The sequence below is a fragment of the Maniola jurtina genome, chromosome 20 (genome assembly GCF_905333055.1).
Source record: "Maniola jurtina chromosome 20, ilManJurt1.1, whole genome shotgun sequence".
Lineage (NCBI taxonomy): Eukaryota > Metazoa > Arthropoda > Insecta > Lepidoptera > Nymphalidae > Maniola > Maniola jurtina.
The window spans coordinates 6917350-6935681 of NC_060048.1; the positions used below are offsets into that span (position 1 = coordinate 6917350).

The following is an 18332-nucleotide window of genomic DNA, read 5'->3' on the forward strand; positions in this document are numbered from 1 at the left end:
TAAAGTTATCGCTAAGCGGTGCCACCCGCCACTGAATCCTGCTGGACCTATCCGAGATTTACGTACATGCGCCTACGAGCGAACTTATGCTGGTTTTCGCTTTTTGTATAAAACTTACCTTTTCTGTTACTTACTTATTAATTATATTACTTACTTATTAAATTAAGCTATGCTAACTTTGCGGTCTGATGCAAGCTGGCTTCGATAGAAAACAACATGATTGATACAAAAGTAACACTAAGTAATTTTTTTGTATAAATATTAAATATGTATAGCTGCAATTTCTTGGAAACTTATTATAATCTTTATGACACAATAACAACAACATCGCGTTCAAACCTTGACGTCAAATACAGTTAGTGGAAGCTTGGAATAATTTGAGTTTAATTAAAAGGATTAATTTCAAGAACTACGCGGATGGAAGAAACAAGACGACCTTGCTGGCGCTATGGTGGAAGTGATTGCTTCTGGCTTGTGGGTGCTTTTGGTTAAAATCTCCTATAAATCCCTTTTGATTCTTGATACAACGGGGAAAGAACACAATCGTAATCCTAATCCATACTAATATTATAAATGCGAAAGTGTGTCTGTCTGTGTGTCTGCTACGTTTTCACGGCCCAACCGCTGAACCGATTTTAATGTTTGGTACACATCCCGGGGAATGACATAGGCTACTTTTATCCCGGAAAATCAAAGAATTCCTATGCGATTAAAAAAAATTGGTTGTCTGTAAAGTCGGTTTACTGACGATAGTTGAACGTGACAACAAAGGCCGATTGTGCTTCTTTGTCGCTCGTTCTGCGCTCTCGCTTGCACTTCAAGCCTTACATGGAACGCCTCAGAGCGAGGTAACGCCGCATGAGTCATGTTTTTTCGTGCGTGCAGCCGGCTCTATCGAATTATAAGACGTCACGTCAAAAAACCGAAATCTGATTTTTCTGAAATTTGAAATGAAGATAGCTTATTGCCTGACTTACCTAATACAAGGGATACTCTTTATCCTGGAAAGAGTTCCCACGGGATTGTTACAAACTTGTATCCAGGATCCGTGCTACGGAGCCGGCGATGGGTTGTTGTAGATGAGGAGTTGGAAACAATGTAATCAATTAAAACCAGAGAGTTTTTCAAAATGTGAATTTTTTCTTAATTTGTTTTAGTTTTTAATTTAAAATAAGTTTTAATATAGATTCATGTTTATTTTATAGAATTGTCAATTATTTTTATACCTAATTTTTTATGTTCATACTAAATAAAAGAATTTATTGTAAAAGGATTATAAATAATAAATTGAAAATATTGTTATTTCCAACTATACAATACAAAAAAGCTGTTTAACTGGTTAACGAATTGCCTAGACGTTTGTAGGCAAAAACATTTAATCACTACCCAATACCCATAATAAAAATGCGAAAATGTCTTTGTTTGTTGGCTTTTTGTTTTATTGGTTTGTCCTCCAATCAAGTCGCAACAGAGTAAACGGATCGACGTGACTTTATGCATGGGTATAGTTAAAGACCTGACATAGGCTATATATCTTGGAAAATCAGATTTCCCATGGGATTTAAAAACCTGAATCCACGCGGACGAAGTCGGGGGCATCAGCTAGTATTAATAAAACATAGTTATCGCTCACCTAATATTTTTTTTCGTACAAGTATCTATTAGGTACATAATATGTATATGTTTGTAGTTCAGATCATCGACCTGTCGAGCAGAGATTATAGCCATCTGCACGGGTGATAGGTAATTGTAGCATATGCATTGTTAGCATATGCACTGTTGCTAGGCATATGTACTGTTTCGCAAACACAGGAGAATTCTCTATTCCATACTGAAGAGACCGATAGGATTGCGGTAAGTAATCCAACAACCTGACGGGAGAGAGATAAGATTAGGACCAACGGCTTCACATACAAGGTCTCCAAGCACGGGGCGGTGAATAGACGTCTTCTAGGCAAACGCACAGCTTAGACTAGGTACATCATCACTTGCCAGTAGGTTTAAAAAACCCCGAGTCAAACTCTCGCACCGAGGGTTCCGTACTCGGTATTTTTTCCGATATTTAGCACGATAAATCAAAGCTATTATGCATAATAATAAATGAAAATATGTTTTAGAATGTACGGGTAAAGCCTTTTCATACGATACCCCACTTGGTGTAGTTATCTTACTTTGAAATTGAAAATACTAATTACTTGTTCATGAACACATTTTAATTTATTTTTTTGTGATGGTACCACAAATTCACGGTTTTTGGATTTTTTCCTTTACTTGTGCTATAAGACCTACCAAACTGCCTTTCATGATTCTAGGTCAACGGGAAGTACCCTATAGGTTTTCTTGACAGACTCGACAGATGGACAGACGGACAGATGGTTTGACAGACAACAAAGTGATCCTATAAGGGTTCTGTTTTTCCTTTTGAGGTTCGGAACCCTAAAAAGAATTAATTAAAAAAAAAGCTGTAGGTGGTCTAAAACATTAATGTAATGACCGCTTACAATAAGCATTAGGTAACTTAAAATAAATGACACTAATATGATTATTATTATTAATGATCGAACATTCTACAATAATCAATATTTCCAGCTACACGTACAGACTTATTATTGGAACAGCAATTAGATAAAAAATTGTATTAAGGCATCGATTTTTTGACTTAGTCGATTAATTAACGACAGCACTGACGAAATAGCGTTCTGTGAATAGATACTTAGAAATAGCCAAAACTTGTTTGTTACGTCCCAATATATCTTGTTCTGTATTAGTATATAAAAACTTCTAATATTTAGCCTTCTGGACTCCGTAGACAACTGTGAACGCCGAAAGTACGCTAAGTGATTTTTTTAAAACATAAGGTAGGATTTAAGTGCTTAATTTACGTACTATTTTGTACATCTTGAATTCTTTAGGTTGATTATTTATTATTCATATTGCAACAAATAACAAAGTTGTTAGTTGTTAATTTTATTAATTGCAGTTAAAATTGTAGGTAGGATGTTTTATGATTTTTCTTTAGCTACCTAAAAGTCTTGATAATAATCTTCATTAGGTAGTTTTCCATACTTTACGTTTTTTTTACTATGCGTAAACTTGATTTGTGTAGAATCTAATGAATACATAAGAATTTACTTAAGTACATATATATATTATAGTGATATAGATAATAGGTTCTAATGTACAGCTATGGTACAGCTATTATTATTATTGACTGATTAGGTAGGTATAAGTAGGTAATATTACATTCAAAGAATGAAGTAGAATAGATTTTTGAATCGTCAAAAGAATTTATACCACTGAGCTGGTTCGGAATCTTCTTTAGCAGTGTTTTTTAACCCCCGACCCAAAAAAAGGGTTCATCTGTGTATCCGTGTATCTATCTGTGGCATCGTAGCTCCTAAAGTAATGAACCGATTTTAATTTAATTTTCTTTGCTGAAAAGGTGGCTTGATCGAGAGTGTTCTTAGCTATAATCCAAGAAAATCGGTTCAGCCGTTTGAAAGTTATCAGCTCTTTTCTAATTACTGTAACCTTCACTTGTCGGGGGTGTTATAAATTTTTAATTTACACTTGTAACTCGTAGGTTAATTTATTTTGTGCTCAAAGTTCAAACTAGATTTTGAAAATGGGACGATGGGGACGGTGAAGAACGTGTGACTTAATTTTACAACGTTTAGGTATCAATCATTTGCGGTTGTTAAGCAATGTTGACCCAAGTCGGAAACTGGATGGGTGACCCGACTTTGGTGACCCGAATTTAGCCTTTTCGTTTCCCCTGTGCCTTCGAGAGCACGTTAAGCGATGGGTCACGGTTTTATTATAACTAACCTAAAATTTTGTTCTTTTAGTCGTGTTATTTGAGGAAGCACCTGACCGCATTATTATCTCAAGAAAACTCCTACTATTATGTGATTGATAGATAGGGGTCAGATAATTATTGGTTTGTCCTTCAATCACGTCGCAACGGAGTAACTGATCTACGTGATTTTTTTGCATGGATTAGTTAAAGACCTGGAAAGTGTCATAGGCTACTTTTTATCCCAGAAAATCAAAAGAGTTCCTACAGGATTTTTAAGACCTAAATCCACGCGGTCGAAGTCGCAGGCATCAGCTAGTGGTGAATATGACGCACAGAGTTTTGCTGAAGCTTCCTTTATGGGTCCAAGCATTTTGTTTCACTAGCTGATGCCCGTGACTTCGTCCGCGTGGATTTAGGTTTTTCAAAATCCCGCGGGAACTCTTTGTTTTTTCGGGATAAAAAGTAGTCTATGTGTTAATCCAGGGTATAATCTATCTCCATTTCAAATTTCAGTGAAATCCGTTCAGTAGTTTTTGCGTGATTGAGTAACAAACATCCACACTTTCACATTTAGAATATTAATAGTATTAGGAATAGGATTAGGATATTATGATTAGGGTACAGTGTGATAACCACTGTTCTTCTCGGTAGGAACGGTATTCCGAACCAGTGGTAGATTATTTTGACGATTCAAAAGCACTTGTAAAAAGTTTATTTGAATAAAAATCTATTCTATTGTATTTTAATTTCCAGAATGAAGCTCGTCACAGTTTTATGCGTTTTGGTGGTAGCAGCCTTTGCATCTGCTGGCGAAGATACATACACTGATCGTTTCGACAACGCGGACGTTCAGGAGATCCTCGCAAACCGGCGGCTGCTTATTGCCTACCTCACTTGCGTCCTTGAAGAAAAGGCCAAGTGTACGGCGGAAGGACGTGAACTTAAATGTATGCAAACAATTTTTTTTTAACACTAAATAATTTTTAAATACTTGCATATTAAAATTTACGAAACCGGCAGGATTCGAACCCGCCTCTTCTGGATTCGTGCCCAACCCTATGTCTAGCTTTTAACCCCCGACCCAAAAAGAGGGGTGTTATAAGGTTGACATGTGTATCTGTGTATCTGTCTATGGCATCGTAGCTCCTAAATTAATGAACCGATTTTAATTTAGTTCTTTTCGTTTGAAAGGTGGCTTGATCGAGAGTGTTCTTAGCTATAATCCAAGAAAATCGGTTCAGCCGTTTGAAAGTTATCAGCTCTTTTCTAGTTACTGTGACCTTCACTTGTCGGGGGTGTTATAAATTTTTAATTTACACTTGTAATGGGGGTTTATCACTAGTTGTCCTACATAAAACAATTTTTACAAATAAAAATAGCGATCAAACGAGCAGGCTGATTAAGTGATTACCGCCGCCCATGAACATTTACTGCACCAGAGGAACCATCAATGCGTTGCCGGCCTTTCAGGAATTTGTTAGTCCGCCCCTTGAATGACCCCATATTACCCCATTTACTTTAATTTCATCATTTTCATTAACGGCACTAAACCAATTTGTGGGCATAGGCCTGCTAATGGGACTTTCCTCATGTAACTACCACCGACGCTGCATCGGTTCGGTCTGTAGAAAGGCCAGTTATTTAGAGTTCCGTACCCGAAGGGTGCCAACGGGACCCTATCACTAAGCCTCCGCTTTCCGTCCATCCATCCGTCCAAATGTCTGTCTGTCGGGGGCTGTATCTCGTAAACCGTAATAAGAAGAGAAGTCACGGAAAAAAATTTCAAAATATTTGTCATGAAGATTATTATTTTTTTATAAAAAGTTTCTTCTACGATGGTACGGAACCCTTCGTGTTCGAGTCCAACTCGCACTTGACCGGTTTTTCCTGTTTCTAATAAACTAAATTTTTTGTTTGGACTTCGTCTGTGTTGGTGTTAGCTGGCGGGCGTGCTCTGCCTTTTTGGAGTGTTTTTTTTTGTTAAAACTGACTGGAAAGCGCTCTAAGGGGGTGCCGTGCGTATGTCGGCGAGCGCCGGCACAGACGGCGTCCATACTTGTATAGTTTAACTAACTTGTTACAAATAACTACAAACTTGACATTGGCTAATCTTTGTAAAACCAGACGAAAGAGAAAAAAATTTTTTTTTTTTGTTTTCAGCAAACATTAAGGAGGCTCTAGAAACCTACTGCAAGAAATGCACAAAAGTCCAATTCGATTGGACGCGTCTTGTGATCGCCCATCTCATCAACAAAGAACCGGCTTACTGGGACAAGCTCGTCGCCAAATACGACCCAGATCACAAATACACTCACAAATATGAGAACGAACTGAGAGAAATCAAGGGTTAATATACACAACATTCCTAAAATAAAGTAGAACCCCGACTATTCAGGCTATTCAGGCTAAGTCCGTATTTGTAGAAGTTAGCCGTGGTGGCAAGTCACTTGTACTGAGTAGGTAAACGTTTAGAAATTAACTTCTAGAATAATCTAGAATGTAGATAATTAAATTTTTGCTCATGTCAAACACCAAGAAATCGTTTCATTTCAAATAAATAATAATCTAAACACTACATAATTAATATTTTTGTAAATAAAACATAATTTAAAACAAAAATCAGAAGTACCTTTGTCATATAGATCGTTGCTATATTATATCTAATTATGATATTTTTAAGCTCGATAGTATTATATTATACGATAAAATAACGTTAAGTATATTATTTGAAATAAATTATTATTTCCATTTTTTTTTTAATTTATTCTTTATTACTTTTATTTTAAGTTGCGCCATCCCTGTAGAAAATATCTAAGCGGTTTTTATTCTAAGTATCCAAGCTAAAGTTAAGTAAATATATCACTGTTAACAAGTTACTTCAAGAGAAACTACGAGTAACTGTTAGATGAAATAATATCTATTGTTGATTTTCTTCAGTCTAGAATTGTAAATAGAGTATGTACTAACTTCGCAAAATCTAAGAGTAGTAATAAATGCTTAGTTATCTCCTTATTTAAAACATATCTGTTTAGTTAGCAATACAACTTAGTATATTAGTTAATTAGTTATGAAATAAAAAAAATAGGGGAAAAATAGGCAACCTTTATTTTTTTCTACAATTATTCTTAGTAGCCCTATTTTTCTTTGATTTTACGTGTTTCTGTCGCTTGGTATAATAATAATTGGTATATACTTTGAGAACTGAAAATTTTCTCCTTTTTCATATTTTGAAATACTACTCGAATTCTCATTAGAGAGAATATTTTCATGGTAATTAAATATTACTTCTTCGTGTAAAGTAAAATAAATATTGACATACTATTATTTATTATTATGTACAAATCCATAATTGAAATGATTGAATTTTAGATTTGTACATAATAATTATGTTAATCGGCGGTTTAGCCGTGGAAAGGCTTGTTGACCAAACGTAGGTACGAGTATATGATTACTAACTAGGTAGTATAATAATAACTTTATGTTAACGGTGGATTGACATCGCATATGCACGTGCTAACGGTCTTCGAATTGAGGATGCAATAAGCAATGGACCTGGCAAACTGGTAGAAACTTATAGGAGGGAATCCGACATAGCCACAAGCCGAGCTGAACGTTAGAACGAAGTATACACATACTTACAAAAAGACTTGTCTGGATTGATTGATTGATTGGGGTTTCAAGTTATAAACTTGGTTCGTTTTATGACGTAAAGACTCACCGAGAAAGGTTTTTTTTTAGATTTAAATAAGGGATGAAAGTTTGTATGAAAGTCCATCGTTTTTCACCTTATATCTATCAGCAACGAAAATTGGTAGTCAGGCTTTTGGATAAAGATAAAGAAGTAGATATATGTTTCAGGATTTATAGAAATTGCATTCCCAAGGGGATACATTATATGGGATGAAATTTTTTACCCGGCATTTTTGAAATTATACTATAAAAATTATAATTTGGGCTTTTGGGCGAAAATGAAGAAAAAAGTACGCGTTTAAGGATTTTTGGAAATTCTACCTCATCACCGATTTTCAAAAAGTTCACAGGAGTGAAGCGGGGCGGACAGACAACCCGAAAGATAAAGATAAATATATTTAAGCTTTTATTGAAGGAATTTGATTAAATAATGCTGCATGTATGAATTATCATGGATCAGGATAACAATACCTAGAAGAGGTCAAAACCTTGGCTCTCGCTGCATTATGGTGGTTATGTTAGATGCTCGTGTCAACGTCACGGAAAGTATTAGGTAAATAAATGCAAGTACTTTGTCTTAATATTGTCCTCAATGAATAAGTATATAAAGACACATCGGTAATGACATGTTAGCAGTAAATAAGGTTTAATCCGTGGTTAAACATCTAATAACAGGTAAGCTTTTGACGAGATAAAAAGAAATTGTTTTTTTTTTTTTAAATTGTATAGACTAGCGCTTGGCTGCAATCAGACCTGCTAGCAAGTGATGATGCAGCCTAAGATGGAGCGCGCTTGCCTAGAAGTTGCCTATTCACTCTTGACTTGAAGGTACCCATATTATAAGTGGAAGGGAAAACTTACGCCGGAAGGGCGTTTCATATGTTTCCTATGTATATGTTTCCTAAGTTTTAGTGGTTTATAAAAAAGCTAGCGAATGTCTGCGACTTCGTCCGCGTGGATTTAGGTTCATCGATTATCCCGTGGGACCTCTTAGATTTTCTGCTTAAAAAGCAGAATCCAGAATGTAAGCTACCTCTGTATCAATTGTCAAAATTAGTTAAACTGATGAGCTTTTAAAAATGCCTAAGGAACTCTTTGAGGGATAAAAGTAGCCTGTGACCATCCCCGGGATTTATAATAATTATAACAATTAACACCCTTTCGCATTTATAATAATATTTGTGTGAAGTCAGAGATTCCACTTCAATGTTGATTTTTACTCTTCTATTTAATAATAAACAGAAAAATAAACTTTGCTAGCTTTTTACTTTTTTAAAGCTTCACATCCTGAAAATCTCATGAGATTATGTAGACGTTATAGTTTCTTATTTTAATCTAAAAAATTAAAATAAAATTTAATACTAGCCTTACTGTACAAATCATGCCCGCGTGGAATGGTGTCAAGAATACTAAAGTTGCACTCCTGCGCTGGACAGCCAGGCTGATCCTTTGCGCTAAAAATGAGCCAGCTTTTCGCGCAAAATTTTGCTTTTGAAATGCAATTATTTTATAGCTCATCCATAAAAAATATTTTACGATTATCAAAATTTTGCCGTAAGTGATTTTAAATTCTTTGAATAATTTTATTTTGTTTTACTGAAATTATCATTGCACCAACATTTCATTTGTAATAAGGTTGGGCAAACATTACTTTAAACTATTCTAAATAAGTCGAGAGCATAAGTAGTTACTGAAAACTGGACGGACGGACAGACGGACTTAGCCACACTATAAGGATTTCTTTTTACCATAGGCCGCAAGTGCTAAAACCTCTGTCAACTTGAATTACTGGAAACAAGTTAGCCCTTGACTGCGATCTCACCTGGTGGTAAGTGATGATGCAGTCTAAGATGGAAGTGGGCTAACTTGGAAATCATGAATGGATGGATCTTTTATTAAACCCATACCCCTTACTAACGCTTAGTTGGAGGGGAAAGGGGAATAAGGCATGGTAAACAATGCTAATAGGTACCTATTGTTTTAGAAAAAAAAAGAATAAAACTATTCAGTAAAGCTCCTAATATGAAGACCATCGTTTGCCTGTTCGCCTTAGTGGCTGTATGCTTCGCCAGGCCCGAGAAGTATACTGATAAGTATGACAACATCGACTTGGACGAAATCCTGGCCAACCGTCGTCTGCTTATTCCGTACCTCAAATGCATACTGGAGGAAGGCAAATGCTCTCCCGAAGGGAAGGAGCTGAAATGTAAGTAGTTTCTTGCCAATATATTTTTTATTCAGATACAAATTTGCCCTTGACTGCAATCTCACCTGGTGGTAAGTGATGATGCCTTCTAAGATGGAAGCGGGCTAACCTGGAAGGGGTATGGCAGTTTTCATTAAACTCATACTTTTGGTTTCTACACGCCATCGTACCGGAATGCTAAATCGCTTGGCGGCAGGGCTTTGCCAGTAAGGTGGGAACTAGCCACGGCCGTAGCCTCCCACCAGATTTCTATTTTTAGGGTTCCGTTTCCGAAGGTAGCCAACGGGTTACGGGACCCTATTACTGTCTCCGCTGTCCGTCTATCTGTATCTCATGAACCGCAACAAGTAGAGATGAAAAAACATTTAAGTCAAGGCCAACTCCTGCTGTCCCGATTTTTTCTTTACGATACGTATACAATAAAAATTGATCTTTACAATATTAAATTAAAAATATTTATTTATTTTTATGGATGCACATTATAGCAAGATTGTTTTCATAAAAATTTGTTTGAAAAAAAATTGCTAGTTATATTAATTAAATAATAATAATTAGAGATCACGTATTCAAATTATATGGCCATAACTATTATTGAGACTTTGCTAGTGTAGATAATTATTTTCCATAAGAAGTATTTCCAAAGGTGTATAAAGTGTGCTAATCCGCACTTGGCCAGCGTGATGCATTGTGCTCTAAACCTTTTTTCATTCAGAGAGAAGACCTGGCGCCTGGGGGTGGGTTGAGATGATTGAATGATGATTAAGAGGGCTCTCTTCGTCACTCGTTTCATACAATCGTAGTTCCAATTTAATTTGAATATTAAGCAACCAAAGTTCATGAAATTTTGCAGACATATTCTAGAAACTAATATCTATGTCTGTGGTTTTCCAGATTTCTGTTAAAATATTCGGTTTCAAAGTTACGCGGTCTTAAAAATTTTCATACAAATTTTTGAGCCCCTGTAATTTTGAAACTACATTTTTTTAGAAAAATCTAAAACACCACAGACACACATATTAGTTTCTAGAATATGTCTGCAAAATTTCATGGACTTTGGTTGCTTAATATTCGAATGAAATTGGAACTACGATTGTATGAAACGAGTGACGAAGAGAGCCCTGTTAAAGTAGGTTTTACATATGACGTATGTAGATATTAATCCCCCACTAAGAATGGATTTTCTGAAACTCTACCTCAGCAAGACCGGAGCGTGGGTAAGCTAGTTTAATAAAATGATCATGATGATCAACCCATCGCCAGCCCACTACTGAGCACAAGTCACATTGAGGCCACAATCCACCTCGCTTGCCAAGTGCGGATTGGTAGATTTCACACAACTATGAGAACATTATGAAGAACTCTCAGGCATGCCGGTTTCCTCACGATGTTTTTCTTCACGTTAACAGGGCTCTCTCCATCACTCGTTTCATACAATCGTAGTTCCAATTTCATTTGAATATTAAACAACCAAAGTCCATGAAATTTTGCAGACATATTCTAGAAACTAATATCTGTGTCTGTGGTGTTTTAGATTTTTCTAAAAATATGTAGTTTTAAAATTACAGGGGCTCAAAGATTGTATGTAAATTTTTAAGACCGCGTAACTTTGAAACCGAATATTTTAACAGAAATCTGGAAAACCACAGACATAGGTATTAGTTTCTAGAATATGTCTGCAAAATTTCATGGACTTTGGTTGCTTAATATTCAAATGAAATTGGAACTATGATTGTATGAAACGAGTGACGGAGAGAGCCCTCTTAAAGCAAGTGATATTTAATTGCACTTAAAACACACATACTTCCAAAAAGTTCTAAGAGGTGCGTGCCCGGAATCGAACCCCTGACTTCCCAAATAGGAGGCGGACGTCTTAGTCACTAGGCTATCACGGCTCACGGAAATTGTATGGCAAGTAGCTAACTATGATAAAATAATAAGTAGGTATCAAGATTTAATAGGTAGTTGCAAAGATATAAATCCACTATTATGGCGAACGATTTTACTTGGAAATGATTTTATTATTTGTGTTGACTACACAAAGAAGTGCATGCAAAATAAACACTCGGGTGTTTTTACTCAGAAAATATCAGATGAAGGTTGATTTAAGATCTTGCTCTTATATGATTCATAATCATGAATCATGATCAATGACGCTGAGGTAGATACAATATTATTATACTGAACTTGCTAATAACATATTTTACGAAAGGAAAATTAATAATGACGTCCCGCGATCCCAGATTTGATTTCTATAGGTACTTACTTAAAAGTTTGGATTTTTTAAATTTTGGCTGAGGGCTTAAGATTTCGTAATTCAGCTAAAAAAATTGAGTTTTATGCTTATGTATTGGCTTAGTATTATTATGTTTATTAATTTATAGTAATAAATAGCAAATTCGAAGAGCCGTGCTTGCGTTGAAATCTTTTTGTGTGTGAGAGGGAAAGTATATAGGGTAGTTTTCGCTTACTCTTTAATTTAATGGGACTAGGTTCTAGAAAATTAAACAGTTTCGACGGGATTTTAGAAAACTGTCTAAATGAACATGGACAAAGTTGTTGGCACCATTTACGTGCTACAGAGATAGTTAGTTTGCATTCTGGAGATGGGCATATTTTTTTTTTATTCATTATAGGCAAGCGCTTGACCGCAATCATATCTGATGGAAAGTGATGATGTGGCATAAGATGGGGCTCTTTTTATTCCAAAAAATCAAAGAGTTCTCACGGGATTTTTGAAAACCTACATCTACGCGGACGAAATCGCGTGCATGATCTAGTTTATTACATTGCATACCGTCACATAAAATTGCAGATTAATTCACCTTCCACCCATGGTCGCGGATCGCAGTCACGAAAAAACGTGTTAAAAATAGCAAAAATATGTATTTTACTTTATTTATACAATATTTATATATTTTAGTATAGTGTGTTAGATTTTTATAAATAAGGGATCATTGGATTTAGCGGTCTAAAGTCCCAAAGGTCGAAATGAAGATAAAGAAACACTGTAACGTCATTACAAAGTTGATATGATAAAAAATATGACATGAACAATAGTGCAACGGGTGGGGTTTGAACTGCCGACCTTTCGGAATTCAGTCCGCTCCTCAACCGTTGAGCTATCGAGGCTTACAAAGTATGTTTTTTTAAGAGAGCTGGATTTTAGTTTTTTTTTAACCTTTTTTTTTATTTCAGTGCACATCAAAGAAGCTCTGGAAAACAACTGCAAGAACTGCACAGACGCCCAGAAAAAGGGTACGAAGAAAGTGATCGCTCATCTCATCAACAAGGAGAAGGAGTACTGGGATCAGCTCTGTGCCAAATACGACCCCGAACGCAAATACGTCAATATCTACGAGAAGGAACTTAAAGAAGTTGCGGCCTAGAAAATCTTATCTTATCGTAGCTTATCTTTTGGACTATTTAAAACTGACTAGTATCTAATATTATAATGAGCACTTATAATGATATAGGGTACAAGCTCCAAACAGTGTTACATAATATGTATTATTTAAATTCATTATAGTGTGCTCATAAAGTGCTGAATAACTTGAAAAACAACAGGCAAAAGTCCAGCTACTTTTTGAATTTAACATTTTAGGAACCGATATTTAGTAAAAGCTTTTAAAATACATATTATAACGATAATAATATAGTCATTTATTTATTGTAAAATTTGTTTGAAAATGTTTTATTTATTAACTAAAATTAAATTGTACCAGTGAAAGTATTAATATTAATAAAGAATTTTGTTGAAATTTGTATTGTTTTATTTTATTTATTCAAACGAATATAAATTAACTTAGACCGCTAAAATGAAATATGAGTAAAATAGCTTTGTTTATATTAACCGACTTCAAAAAAGGAGACGGTGCGTATGTTTTTTTATAATTATATATCATTGACCCCGTTACTTTGGCCCATCATTATTTTATAATATAGGTACAAACTGGTTGGACTGTGGCGATGTCCGAGGAGATTGAAGGTTGGTCACGTTGGCAATACCATGAATCAGGTCAGGGGTCTCCAAACCCGGGCCGGATATTGGGCATGTAGCTTACTTGCTAGTGTTGGCTCGTGGGCCTTAACTTGGAGACCTCTGCCATTTAATAAACACGCTGCACTCACCTATAAACTAGGATAAAAATAAAAATACCGGCCTATTATTCCACACATGAAGTTCCATTTCGTCCTTTTTATTGACATGCGTCTGCCCGCTACTTTTTTCAGTAGGTGTAATTGTGAAAATTATACGATATCTTGTTTAAATAGTTGATCCTTACACAGTCAGTCAGTCAGTCAGTCCCTAGCACTAAAACTGTAATTGTCATATTATTTTGTGCTGAATCTATGGAATTCTCGCGCTAATTAATTAAAGCCAAACACCAGAGTAAACTAGAGTGAGGAAACCTTAGGGAAAACTTTCGCTTTGATCCTGAATCGACGTAATTTTTTTATTTTTTTTATTTTTATTTTTTATGTTATGTCAAATATTAGGCTATGGTGAAGTATGTATTAGGCTATTACGTAAAATCTAAGAAAAATAGGGCTACTTTAAGCCTGCCAGTGAGTTTGATGTCTCGACTTTTTGTTTGTGGAGAACTGTGCAAAAATATACCTACTGTGAGAGAGCCCGTAAATCAGATGCATCAGATGTGATTCCGACCGTCATACTTATAGCTGTTAAATGATGCGTTTAGAATTGAGATGCTGAGTTCAGCTCTTTTTATAAGTACCTTCTCATAATTTTAGAGGAAGTTAGTTAAAACTAATTAAAAATTTCCTAGCACAAGCTTTATACGCTTAGTTGAACAGGGACAAATTAGTATTAAATTTTTCGTTTTAAAATAAATATGTATGTAGGTAAAAAAATTAATGATATAAATGCCCAAACAAAGCCTATTCATATAATTTTGACTTGTTTTTGTAGAATATTTATTATGTACAGACTACTTTTTAATATTTTTAACTATATAGATTCGCGGAAAAGATAAACAAGTTTAACACTTCACAAGGAAACAAGGAACAGAAATTGCAAAGCCTGTATAAATACTACCAGCCCTTGTTATTTTGACATTCATAGTTGGTGCGTGAAAGTATATAACATTATATCTACGTGTTTTAATTATAAATACAATAAAGTGAGTAGGTGATATAATAATATTTTGTTACAATGTTTCTTGTAGAGTGGTCAATATTTTTAGTAGGTTCATTGAGGTCCAAAACTTAATCGATTCCAAGGCTGGATCTTTCCAGTGTTGAACTTAATATAAAGTGATCGAGCCTTTGCCAAGTGTTTCGGTACAGTGTTGTTGCTATACCATTGCCTACCCATTGGATTAAAATAGAATAAAAGATTACCCATTACCACCCTTACCTATTGGATTAAAATACCCGTCTCTTCATAAGTGATTTAATAAAATCACTATTGAAAGGAATCGCGGGTTTTCTTTAAAAATAAACACAGTAAGAAAGTTTTGTAGAGAAAAGTGAAGTGTTCTGTAAAAGTGTTTAAAAAGTTTCTTTCTCTATCTTACAAATTTAAAAATTAAGAGTGAGACCTCTTCTCGAGTCAGTTCCTGAGCTCTCAGAATCTGTTCTCTCGAGATTTACAATAGTGCACAGGTTGGAAGGCACAACAGAAAAGTGTGTCAACCGCTTATCTTATCTGGTAGATCAATGTATCAAACTAAGTCCACGATTCTCTTTCCTGTGATCTTGGCAATGACCATGATTTTCTCCATGCTGAGTTTTTCCAAGCAATGTAACTCGCCATCCATGCTTCCGAGCATGTGATCACCAAAGACAGATGTTGGATAGCCTCATCTTTATTTTTAATCTCTTTAAAATCGACACGTTGGTCTTATTTACTGTCCACACGAGAGAAAAAATCTTGTTAATACCAAAATGTTAATGTTTTCAGAATGAAGCTTATAATTTTGGTATGCTTATGTCTCATCTCCTTTGTTGTGGCCAAGCCGGCTGAGCATTACACGGACAAATTCGATGGCATAGATATCAAGGAAATACTTGCGAATCGACGGTTGCTGGAGCCGTATGTCAAATGCATTCTCGATCACGGAAAATGTTCTCCTGAAGGCAAAGAACTAAAATGTTAGTAACTTAATAAGTATGTTGTCATTTGTCCCGCGTATACATAAGGTATACCGATCATTTCTATTGGCCAATACTCGATAGAGATCTCTATATCATGTAAATATATAAAAACCCAGTGGTAAAGATTAATCTTTGTTGCTGTTGTACACCTACTTGATAATTGTTACAGCAAAAAGTAAAATCACTTTTCTTGTAGGTATATATTATGCACGAAGCCCAACTTTAATAAAATTACTGTTTTTATCTTATTTACGAATAGTTATTATGTAGGTTCTATAAAAAACCGTATACCTAATTAATATCTTTAACTCAATTCGTTGCATACGAATATTAAAAACTTTTATTGTTTACCAATTGAATTTATTGGGAAATCACCTGTGAGGTCTCCATAATGTTCTCTAAGATGTGTAAAGGTTGCCAACTCTCAGTAGTGAGCCGGTGATAGGTTAAGATGAAGATGATGATATGAATATAATACTAAGGTGTTAAACTTTTATTTTCATTGAAAACATTACAATAAAACTTAAGATGAAGATGATGATATGAATATAATACTAAGGTGTTAAACTTTTATTTTCATTGAAAACATTACAATAAAACTTAAAGCTAACCTTATCTAATTCCTGTACAAATGGAATGGTGCCAAGAATACTGGCTGCATTTCCGCACTGGACAGCCAGGCTGATCCGTTGCGCAAAAATAAGCCAGCCCTTCCATCACCCGACGAGACTATTAAACTAACAATTCTGGCCAACAGCTCATATCAAAGAGGCCGTAGAGAACTACTGTGCAAAATGTACGGATGTCCAGCGTAACGCAACACGCGCAGTCATCGCTCACCTCATCAACCATGAATCGGCCTATTGGAACCAGCTCACCGCCAAGTACGACCCTGACAGGAAGTACACCAAGAAGTACGAGAATGAACTCAAGGCAGCCAAGCAATAAAACCCATTTCTGACGAGTCACACTATACTTACCTAATGCATTTTCAGCACTTGGCCATTATAATAGGATTGATATTTTTTTGTCATTGGAAATATATTATAGTACTTAATGTATGTACTATTCAGAATAATAATTCGTATTTCCTAGTTAAACAAGTGCCTGGCAAACAACTTGAGCATTGACGCGATTGGCTGGCGAATGGCGGTGCACGCGGTTGGTTGATACGTCGACTTTCGCTTCACGGATTCGTCAAGTTTCTCCCACTACACTGCTTCAGGTCCAAGTTGTTTGCCGGGCACTATAATACACTGCAATACTTACATGTAACTTCAGGTGAAATAACCCGTAGGGCGATAGCTCTCAGCTCCTGATCTCATGAAATTATCACTACATGCTAACTACTTTTTGGGCTTCTTTAACTTGTTTTAATTTGTCATCTATTGTAGTTACGAGTGATACTTATGTATGCCAAAGTAAATAACCCTGTATCCTGAGCATAATCAATGCGAAATATTATCTCTCTCGCACATTTTACAAGACACTTTGTCGATAAGAGATAAGAAAGTTTGTCGCATTGATTGTGCTGGAGCGGCTGAAAATGTATGTGGTTGACATCATCCTAATTCCCAGAATTTAAATTACACCTATCTAATACCTATCTCTATTTAAATTTAATAAAAAAGCTACATTTATGTTAATAAATCAATAAGAAGATCATTATTCTTTGTTCTTAATATCCTTTACCCAATAAAATTCGGATCTTCACAAGCGTACGAATCCCGACGAAAAAGAAAAAATTAAAGAAAGAAAATGCATTTATTTGTTGTTGGTGTCACAGATAAAAACAAAGCATACAAAAGTACATTATCATCTGTGAAACCCCACCCCAAATGGGTGTACAGCTCAGCATAATGTCTCGCATACATGAACACGCATTAAATGCAGGACACTGATTTTCAGCTGAGAGTTGAGACCCGAAGCCATTGAATCATCCGTGACCGGCGGGAAATACAGACTGTTCGCGGCTTTCACCGACTGTCGCGCGTATAAATTGGTATGTCAGTGGGGATGACACTTTAGAAACAAATGTAAATTAAAATTTTATAACACCCCCGACAAGTGAAGGTTACAGTAATAACTAGTAAAGAGCTGATAACTTTCAAACGGCTGAACCGATTTTCTTGGATTACAGCTAAGAACACTCTTGATCAAGCCACCTTTCAAACAAAAAAAAAACTAAATTAAATTGGTTCATTAGTTTAGGAGCTACGATGCCACAGACATATACACAAATGCACACGTCAAACTTATAACACTAACTTTTTGGGTCGGGGGTTAACGAGTAGCAGAATGAATTTTTCTCAAAAAATTCATAGCCACTGTCACTTGGGATGATGTAAGTAAGGACTTAGGATTCTAACGATACCCTCTACATCCAAATTGGTTCAGAGTTTAGATTTTTAGAAGTAATGGTGGAGCAAAGAAACTCACATTCCCTTAATATATTCCTTTTTTGGGCAGTCGTGAATAAAGCATACAATTCCTGGTCTGAAATATTTGTATTCTACATTC

The 18332-nt window shown here is 35.5% G+C and overlaps 2 protein-coding genes across 3 annotated transcripts; both read left to right on the forward strand.

Moving 5' to 3' along the window:
- Positions 1-4552: 4552 nt before the first annotated feature.
- Positions 4553-13261, forward strand: LOC123875842. The gene is made up of 4 exons (XM_045921890.1): positions 4553-4746; positions 5960-6149; positions 9499-9695; positions 12891-13261. Exons 1-4 carry the CDS (start codon positions 4554-4556, stop codon positions 13079-13081), a joined length of 771 nt encoding a protein of 256 aa, XP_045777846.1. The 5' UTR covers position 4553; the 3' UTR covers positions 13082-13261.
- A 1364-nt stretch (positions 13262-14625) lies between these two features.
- LOC123875628 (allergen Tha p 1-like) lies at positions 14626-17475 on the forward strand. 2 transcript variants are annotated; one of them, XM_045921561.1, is made up of 3 exons: positions 14626-14836; positions 15619-15809; positions 16570-17475. In XM_045921561.1, exons 2-3 carry the CDS (start codon positions 15620-15622, stop codon positions 16758-16760), a joined length of 381 nt encoding a protein of 126 aa, XP_045777517.1. In that variant the 5' UTR covers positions 14626-14836; position 15619; the 3' UTR covers positions 16761-17475. The 2 variants fall into 2 exon arrangements, with proteins under 2 accessions (XP_045777517.1, XP_045777518.1); XM_045921562.1 differs by lacking the exon at positions 14626-14836 and adding an exon at positions 14839-14844.
- Positions 17476-18332: the final 857 nt, after the last annotated feature.

What these genes read in the sequence shown, in the direction of transcription:
- LOC123875842 (XM_045921890.1), top strand. Translation starts at nt 4,554, where the DNA reads ATGAAGCTCGTCACAGTTTTATGCGTTTTGGTGGTAGCAGCCTTTGCA. An exon ending in GGAAGGACGTGAACTTAAAT is followed by an intron (nt 4,747 to 5,959) that starts GTATGCAAACAA and finishes TTTTGTTTTCAG; the next exon opens with CAAACATTAAGGAGGCTCTA. An exon ending in CTGAGAGAAATCAAGGGTTA is followed by an intron (nt 6,150 to 9,498) that starts ATATACACAACA and finishes AAAACTATTCAG; the next exon opens with TAAAGCTCCTAATATGAAGA.
- LOC123875628 (XM_045921561.1), top strand. Translation starts at nt 15,620, where the DNA reads ATGAAGCTTATAATTTTGGTATGCTTATGTCTCATCTCCTTTGTTGTG. An exon ending in TGAAGGCAAAGAACTAAAAT is followed by an intron (nt 15,810 to 16,569) that starts GTTAGTAACTTA and finishes TCTGGCCAACAG; the next exon opens with CTCATATCAAAGAGGCCGTA.